The sequence below is a fragment of the Clytia hemisphaerica genome, unplaced genomic scaffold, assembly GCF_902728285.1.
Source record: "Clytia hemisphaerica strain Z4C2 unplaced genomic scaffold, Clytia hemisphaerica genome assembly, whole genome shotgun sequence".
Classification (NCBI taxonomy): Eukaryota; Metazoa; Cnidaria; class Hydrozoa; order Leptothecata; family Clytiidae; genus Clytia; species Clytia hemisphaerica.
Window position 1 is genome coordinate 1,441,021 of NW_027104528.1, and position 9,204 is coordinate 1,450,224.

At 36.1% G+C, this 9,204-nt stretch overlaps 1 protein-coding gene across 1 annotated transcript; it reads right to left on the minus strand.

Moving 5' to 3' along the window:
• Window positions 1–1,019: 1,019 nt before the first annotated feature.
• LOC136822077 (S-methylmethionine--homocysteine S-methyltransferase BHMT2-like) lies at window positions 1,020–8,426 on the minus strand. The gene is made up of 9 exons (XM_067078288.1): window positions 8,334–8,426; window positions 7,453–7,685; window positions 5,452–5,567; window positions 4,499–4,690; window positions 3,831–3,978; window positions 2,643–2,825; window positions 2,147–2,277; window positions 1,485–1,576; window positions 1,020–1,246 (listed from the first exon to the last, which is right to left on the minus strand). Exons 1-9 carry the CDS (start codon window positions 8,375–8,377, stop codon window positions 1,204–1,206), a joined length of 1,182 nt encoding a protein of 393 aa, XP_066934389.1. The 5' UTR covers window positions 8,378–8,426; the 3' UTR covers window positions 1,020–1,203.
• Window positions 8,427–9,204: the final 778 nt, after the last annotated feature.

Consider the following 9,204-nt stretch of genomic DNA (forward strand, 5'->3'; position numbering starts at 1 on the left):
TGACTTTGGATCAGGAAACTCATTTGGGAAAAGAAAAGAATGTTGAATTTTCTGGTATTTTATATATAAAACATGAAAATGTTTCTAATTATGTTTGTCCTTTTGCCCACTCGTCCACTTTGACCACTACTTTTACTAAGTAAGTGGTTTCAATATTAACTAGGACTACACGTTTTTTTATAAGATCATTTGAAACTTTTGAAGCATTACTATGTTCTTAGCTTTTTGAGTTTCAAGCCTAAAAATGTTCTTTTAAGATGCTCTTATTTTCACCATTTTGTGAGCATTTTTGTTCATTTTCTTAAGAAATTGGCCATTTTAGAGTCTGCAAAGCCTTAAAATATTCTTAACTTGCTCTTTAAATTTTCGCCCTTATGTTCTTATATAGTTTGTTCTTATAAAAAACGTGTATGGAAAAACAAAGTAAAAACGAAAATCATTATGAAATCTACTTTGAAATCAAGAGAATATTTGAAACAACCTAAGCAGGTTTTGCTATTTTCTTCATTAGGCGAGACTGATTTAATTTGTTGTTCTACGGGCCCGACCGACCCTATTTTTGCTAAAATCAAAAAAAATAATAATATCGAATTTCCACTATAATATATTTTACACACTAGTTATTTGTAAGAGTTAAACTTGAATAAAGCTAAAAATTAATTCAAGAAATTAAAAAATCATAAAAAGCATTCCATACACTAAAATTTTATTCTGATCTTCATCTAAGATAAAAAACAAAGTGAATTTTTGATCCAGATACTTTTTGAAAAATCTTCTCGGTACCTTACCAACCCTGATAAATGAAAAATTTATTCTTATTTTGCCGACCGACCGACCCATATTTTTCTAACGATCTGTCCGTAGAACAACAAATTAAATTGGTCTCGCCTTAAGGAAACAAAAATTATAATATGAAAAATAAATCAAATATTTCGATACTCAAATTACAGTACTTCACGACGAACAACGCTCACCTCGTTTTCAAGATATCTTGCTATGGTAATTAATCTCCAAATGAGTTCATAAAAATTTTACTCTATTTATAAAAGGATAGAAGTAACATTTGCAAAACGAGGCAGTTGCACTCAAAACTGATTTATAGAAAAGGCCTATTCAAAATATTTACAATTTAAGATTGTTATTTAAATTCTTTTGAGGGACTACTTTTAATCTACTTCTTTTGCTTTAATTGATTATTTTGTTTCATCTTCTTTTCTTCAGGTTCATCCAAAATTCTTTATTTGCCCTAAATTGAAAAAAAGCAAGACAGTCAGTAGTTAAGTATTCACTTCAAATGGGCTATTCCAGAAAAAGTTTGTACCCCTTATATTGAGGAGGTCTGGATTTTCTTCTAATTTTTCAGGAACATCCTTGGATTTTTTTCTGCCATTGTTTTGGGACCACCCTAGATTTTAAACCCGATTTTACTGACCATAGGGGGTACTGATCTTTCAAGTTATTTCTTGTGGAGTTTTTCTACTTACTTTTTTCTCATACTTTCGAGTGGATGGTCTCTTAACGCACTTCCATTTACACCACGACTGTTCAATGGTAATCTTCCTCTCTCTTCACGAAGCTAAAAATAAGAAAGTACATGTGGAGGTATATACATATAACTTGTTCCAGTTGAGGAGACATTCGAGTAATAGAGGTTTGAGTTAAAGAGACTCCCCTGTATATCCAATTGAGATCATAGTCTATGTTGAGATAGAGTACTTATGTGCTGTGTTTACATTGCTGTGCAGGAAAAGAAAAAGGTGTTCACAATAGAAATAATCTCAATTCTCACGATCTTTAACCATTGCAATGAAACATGTTTGGTGGGTGGCCCAGTAATATTTTAATCTTTGTCAGTCTATTGTTCTCACCCACCTGCCCCTCTTTCAATTTTTGAACGAAACATGGTGAGGATCGCGGATTTGTTACCTGGATGCTCTTATTTTGACAAACATGCATTAGACCACATGTTTTAGTTCTGTCTCTCTTACCAGTAGCGTAGACAGGAGGGGCGCAAAATTTGTGTAGGAGAGCAGATTTTGATTACACTCTAGTTATCTTTTTACATAATGAATAGATAATTACAGTGTCATCAAAATCGGCTCTCCTACACAAGTTTTGCGCCCCTCCTGTCTACGCTACTGCTTACCTCTTCAGCGATTGCCCTTATATGATAAGGTTCCATACCACAACAACCACCAATGTATCTGATACCAGCTTCATATGCTCTCCTTGCGAATTCTTGTGCATCCCATCTGGTGATTGTTTTGCTTTCCATCGCTGAAGAAGAAGTTGGCAGAATATTAGCGACTTAAAATTATCTCCTTTTGCATTTCTTTTTGTTCATAATGTGTTGCTATTACTATTATTATCTTGCTATTTATATTTCCATCCATACGGGAATGTTTTGGGTTGTGAGACTTAAGTTTAAATCCAGACTAAAATTTAGGGATTTAGTTAAGGTTAAAGTTTTAGTTTAGTTTAATTAAGCTTAGTCACGAACCTTTGTTTGTGAGTCAAATTCGTCACAAAACAACCTGCTAAACTTATATTTGAATTATTCTTGTCAAAAAGAACTAGACAAAGTCATTGTAGGGTTTGAATGTGTGGTTCTATTTTAAATCTCAGTAATAAAATGATCTTACCATAAGGGCATTCTGGTTCTTCTGAATGGCCATGTTTATTTTTGCATTCTAATTCCCATCCATTTGGTTGACAAACATAATGTGATGACATCCCCGTTTCTTGGATACCATTTTTCATCATAATGGCAGCATCTAATGTGTCAATTGGTGCGAATCGACAATTCGTTCCAATGATGTCTGCACCTGAAAAGTCAGATCAGAATTGTCTTTTGTGATGCTACTTTTTGCTTTTGTATCAATAAATGAAAAGTTTGAGGGTCAGTCAGGAAGAAAAGGCACTTTTTTGTTCTGCTACTGGCAGTTTCATGCCACTTTTATGACAATCTTCAGGCAACTTTCAGGTAATCTTCAGTTTGAAGGTCGAACCTTTATGAAATTGTTGTATGAATTGTTATATAAAGTTTTACGTTCATTCTTGCAGTAATAGTGTCTAAAAGCTTAGATATCATTGGTGAAATATTTCATATTCCCCCGGGGGGGGGATACTAGGGTTGCGAGCTGACGGGGGAGCTGCCCGACTTTCGAACTTTGGACCCTTACGTTACCGGGACTAAAAAGGAAAAAACAAAGTAGGAAAACTTTGGGAATTTTACGACCCTTAGCGGGACAAATTTTGACCAAATTTCGATCCTTCAATGGGTAAAAAATTGAAATTTTCCTATTTTTCCGACCCTTAGTGGGACCAAAATTTGATTTTCTGATTTTTCCGACCCGTAGCGGGACTTTGGAAGTCCAAAAAAGGTACCCTTAAGAGCGGTACATACCGTACCCTCCATTTGCGGGTATATTCCTCAAGGGAACTAATTTTGGCGAATCGCTGGGTTAATTGGTATTTTTGTTTGATGTTTTTTTGGACAAAAATAAGGGGCTTTGGAAATTCAGAAAGAACTTTCTAAGAAATTAATTTTTTTGGCGAGGCAGCATTTTTGACCCGTCATCGATCGGGCCTTTTATTAGCAAGATGTTGGCTGTGGTGCTCTATGTCCGTTTTTTAAGAAGCAGCGCTTTGTCAATTAAAATTCATTTTGGAAGAAATGGCGTTTTGATGAATATTACCAAAAATTAGTTCCCTTCATGTCTATAGATAAATATTTCACCAATGATTGGTAACCTTCGACATCCGACTTATTTTTAAAATGCTTTAAATTTCTCAAAAAGATCTCAACAAAAATTTTTAAAAAGTCTCACCAGCTTCTTTAAGTCTTTTCCCACATTCTTCTGGCGTGACATCGTTAAAATCTCCAAGATGACTGATACTCAATGTGACTGCAATTGGAAGATTCCTTTGTTTCAATACTTCGACTGCCCAAACGGCTTCTTCCACGCTACTGATGTACTATAAGGCAGAGTGTAAGATAGAATGACAACTTTATTCTCATCGTTACTCATATCGCTCAAACTTCTTGAATTTCGTATGGAGCCTTGGCCCCAAAATCTATTGCAAAGTCTGCTCTTCGTCTACCAACCCTCCTCCCCTATTTGCTCTTTGTTAGTTCTCTGGTGGATCGATATATACCAAAATGTCAGTACGATCGTGGCTAATAAAAATGTTACAGTATTATTTCGAAAGGTTCAGTAAAATCCTATGATTTAGATCTTTTATTTTATCAATACCCAGTTGGCACACAACGTTATTTCAACGTTCATCTAACATTTTATGGACGTTGTGAACGTTAGACAAATGTTAAAACAACGTTGTGAGCGTGCCAGCTGGGTATTGTGTCTGAATCTTAAGTGGATGCCATCAGCATTGTGCTAAGAGCAATTTGTACCACTTTTCTATTGTTACGCAATGATTGATAATTAGCAAAATAAGGGACTGAGTACGAATTTGGTGCTTTATGCAATATTTTTACCTCAGCGATCAATATATCGCACTCGAATCCATCAAACGCTTTCAGTTGCCTTTCGAATTCCTCTTGGACTTTTTTCTTTCCCATTTCCATCTCATAAGCAGCAGTTGTCGACACATTAAATCCAACGTAACAACCAAACTCTTTAGCCACTTCTGTTACAAGCTCACAGCCTGCTTTATTGACTTCTTCACACTGTAATGGAAAGAATTGTCCATCGACCAGTGCTTCTTTTAAAACCCTTTAAGAACTCCGGTCACCTGGTGAGAATTTTCGAAAGCCACTGGTTATAAAATGAGGGAGGTAAATGCCAATGGGAAATTCCCTATTTGGGGCCGTCCACATAGTACGTACGCACTAAAATGTTGAAAATCGAGTACCCCCTCCCCCCTGTACGCAAGCGTACGCAAATGGCTATACGTACGTACTTTTTCATTCACCCTCCCCCCCCAAATCGTTTGATTCGGACCTTTATTTCATACATCAAACTCAATGTTTATCAAGAAACTTTTTCTTTTCCTTGATGCGTATAACAAGCGTAAAAGTCGACAAAAAAACAAGCGAAAAAGGGCTATGAAAAAATTTTCTCTGTGAACGTACATTTTCCTTTGACCCCTCCCCTCCCCCTGTACGCAAGCATACCCTCCCTTAGTGCGTACAGACCATGTGGACGGCTCCTTTTGATACATTATTTTACCGTGTAACGCACAAAATCAAAAGCTCAATACGGATTCTTGGATGAAAATTACAAGGACTTTTCTCACCGGGAACAATTTTTTGGCAGAATTTTCCAGCGGTTTTCCCATTGGCTTTGTGACACAGAGATGACTTTAAGAGACTTGAAAGTGAAACCTCGAGGTTTGCACTTTAAGTTTAACCCATAATTTACCTAAATGCTCTTCATAAGGATTTCGTCTACCTACCTGACAAATATACGAACTTTCCTGTAAACTTACTTTCAGTTTTGTTTCACCAGTTCGATAGCGATTCAAACGATCATCCGTACCGTTGAAAACGAAGGCTTGGAGGACGTCGGCACCACTCATTGCAAACTCTCTATGGAGTTGGCGAACTGAAAGATAATTAATTATACAGTATTACAAAGGCTTGCTCTTAAAAGTACTGCTCTCTAACCCGTTCAAAGTAGGGCATTTTTCTCGACTTCTAAAATCGGTGCCTTTCCTCTCCTTTATTGACTATTGCAAAAATGTTCTTTGGGGTGCATTTGTGTTTTCTCTGTTTTATTAACCTTTTCAGCCCGGCGGACGAGTATAGTCGTCGAGCATACGTTCCGGCGGACGAGTATAGTCGTCTTTTTGACATAGTGATCTTCTAAGCTATATTTCTCCCATTGGCTTCTTTGCTAGCCGTAGAAGTAAAGAGAAACGGAAAGTAGAGGTTCTAAGCTTTCTTTTGATATATGGTGATGTAATGTTTTGATCACGTGGTGAGGCAGCAGATTTCGGAGAAAAGGTAGAGAAAAACACTGAATCAAGATGGCGACCAAGAAATGGGTTTTTCCAACTTACTGCTAAAGTTCTTGGATTTTTTGACTGGTTTAGGCCACTTTTCTTCATGGAAACATTGTTTTTATAATGGCAAAACATCCAGTAAGTATATCTTATATTTTGTGTTTTGTTTTTAGCATAAAAAATCCATTTATTTGTCATTTTGACCACTTTTCTCGACAAACCATCGGAGTCGACCCAAACTTACAGTACTTTTTACTTTTTATTCAGGTTGGAGCATGGAAAGTGGACAAACTCAATGCAAAAGTGTTTTCTACACCTCATTTATTTCAAAGGAGCACCAAAGAATTTGAAAAGCCTGGATTTATGTTGAATTGCACTACTTCTTCCGCTCCACCAGCAACGGTCGATCGATCCCCGAAATTCTTGGCTCATAACGATGTCCTGATTACAGCTTATATGGATCAAAATGATGGCAGGAACCACATAACAGCCACATGGAATTATTATGATGACATTTAGCATTCCTTATGGGCAAGAGAGATCAGATTTGATAGCAATGAGTTTGCCTCAAAAGGCTTACGGTTTTTGGAAACTTTGCAACTGTCGCCGACTATGCCATCTAGTTTCACGGTAGCCGATACCCTTCAAAAGCTTCAGGAGCTAAGAATACTGATTGAAAGTGTTGTTTAGATAGTTGGGGAATACTTTTACACCATTTTTGATGTTGTAGCTGCTTCTGGAAACACATTATCATCAAAATACTTCAAAATTGTATATATTGGATTTTTTTAGCCGAAAATCGTGATTTTTGGCAAAAGTGACCGATATTTGAGAGGCTGGTGTGACACATACAGATTTTTCTGGATGCTGATTTTTGGTATATTACTTCAAAATGATGTATAGATTGATAAATAGCCAAAGACAGATTTTTTAATTAACTTCCCCCCACTTTTTTTTGCTCTAGAAGTGAAAAATGCAAAAAAAGTGACATTACCGCAAAACGTGAAAAAAAACTGTGGTTTACGTGATGCTACCATTTTTGTAGGAATATTTTATTTGGATTGGTACTTGGTCTAAAGGTTGTAGAATTTAAGTAGCTTTTCAGGGATACCTTACTTTTTTTCTAAAGATTCCTAGTTCTTGAGTTATGATCAAATAACTAAACATGTCTATTTTCTGAAAAAATGTTGCGCGCTGACAGCGTGAAAATTTAAAAAGTTGCGCGCTGGAAAGGTTAAAACGGCTGTATCTATTCAATAATTGGGTATTTATTACGAACCTTCGTACTGATATTTTTTATTCCACTCGATAGAGACCCTTAGAACTTTAGAGTATTTTTTAAAAGTGTCACTTGTTATGTAACTTCGCGTTTTGTGGTGTTTTAGTACAAGTGGTAAGATGTTTGCTATGCACTCTATCCCTGGCTTGCATACAACAATACTTTCTCTTTAAGTGTCCCCTTTCCTATAAGACAGAATACTCTACCAGCTTCTGGGTGTTCTACCACCGCTTCTGGTGTCCATTGAGCCGCCGTTACATATCCTCGTTTTTCCAATGCATACGTCATGCCTCCGTCTCCTACTAGAACGTCACCACTATTCAATCTCTCCAAGATTGGGATCTTTATATCTTTGTTGTTGCTTCTTGGTTGGCTGCCAAATGTTGAAACAAGTCTTCTTGTGGTGATGACCCTCCTCAGCGCCCCCCATTTTCTAAATCTAAAAATTGATAACATAAATCAAAGCTATGTTTTTCTTACCCTTCAATTTTCTATATAATTTGTTTCTAAAGTCGAAAGTTTGACCTTCTTCGAATCAAGGCCCATCTCATAAGCCATACACCTAGTAGAATGCAGAGCCCCGAGCTAACTAAAATTTGTGACCATTCTTAATCAATTGCGAGATTAAAAAATATGGGATAGCTTGATTGGTACTAGGGTTGCGAGCTGACAGGGAGGTATCACCCGACTTTCGACCCTTGGACCCTTACCGGGACTAAAAAGGAGAAAACAAAGGAAAATTTTGTGAATTTTACGACCCTTAGCGGGACTAATTCGACCAATTTTGACCAAATTTCGATCTTTCAGGGGGTAAAGAGTTGAAATTTTCCTTTTTTTCCGACCCTTACTGGGACTTTGGAAGTCCAAAAAAGGTACCCTTAAGGGCGGCACATACCGTACCCTCCATTTGCCTAAGTACCCCCCATATAAGAAGCAACAAGCATATGGATATTTTTAATCAAATAAACAAAAATCTGCATTTCTGTTGGTTTTCCTTTAAATGGAAAAGCAACAGAAAGGCCCCGGCCTTTAAGTAGTATGAGGCAAGTCGGTGCTTATCCTAGTTTTTCAAATATTTAAAACTCACCTCATTTCGGGTCTCTGCCAACCTTTCATTGACAGTGCTGCCATTTCAAGAGATGCAGTGTCATTCGATCTGCTTTAGCTGAGAAATGTTTGCATCACTTTTCAAAGTTCATGTCAATATCATGTTTTGTTATGATTATATGAAAGAAAACAAGAGCCGCAAAGATGCGGATAAATATTTCCTCCGCAAAAGCCTCAAATAGCGAGAATGCCTTAAAAAAAAGCTTTAAAAAATTCCAAAAAGATTTTCCAAAATTTCCCCCAAAATCAACTCAATTTTCTATACAAGTGTCCTTGATCAATTCAATAGATATCACAAAGGAAGCAAATAATCTAAATGTATTTCAATGGTATTTTTGTTTATTTCTTAGTTCAAGCATTTTTTGAACAGCTATTATAATAAATATATAATATTTTCACAAGTCAAGTTCTAACAAAAATGTAACCATTCGTAAAAATAAGTAATGAAAGGTTTCTAAAAACTTTCATTATTCCCAGAAAAACAAAAATATGCACTACTTCTATTTTTCCGAAATAAAATATATCATTTTGTGAAAATTTATGTCCATTATTCTCCATGCAAATAGTGTCTGATAACAACATTAAATCATCCACAAAACATAATTCCGTTAATCCCAAAGTCAATCAAATTCAAAGGTACAATCATGAGAACATTCACCAGTGATACTAAAACCAGAAACGTAACATGAAACATTGCAAACAGGATAGAACGTAACATGATAAAACGTAAATAGCATACAACGTTAGCGGAAATAGTGTAAACAGGGTACAGCATAAATAGGATACATCATAATCAGGATACAGGATATATCGTTAACAGGATACATCGTTATCGGGGAGAAATGTAAAAG

Coding starts and splice junctions, on each gene's coding strand:
- LOC136822077 (XM_067078288.1), bottom strand. CDS start 8,377: ATGGCAGCACTGTCAATGAAAGGTTGGCAGAGACCCGAAATGAG. Junction 7,686..8,333: donor TGGCAGAGACCCGAAATGAG/GTGAGTTTTAAA, acceptor ATCAATTTTTAG/ATTTAGAAAATGGGGGGCGC. Junction 3,979..4,498: donor GCGATATATTGATCGCTGAG/GTAAAAATATTG, acceptor TCTGCCTTATAG/TACATCAGTAGCGTGGAAGA.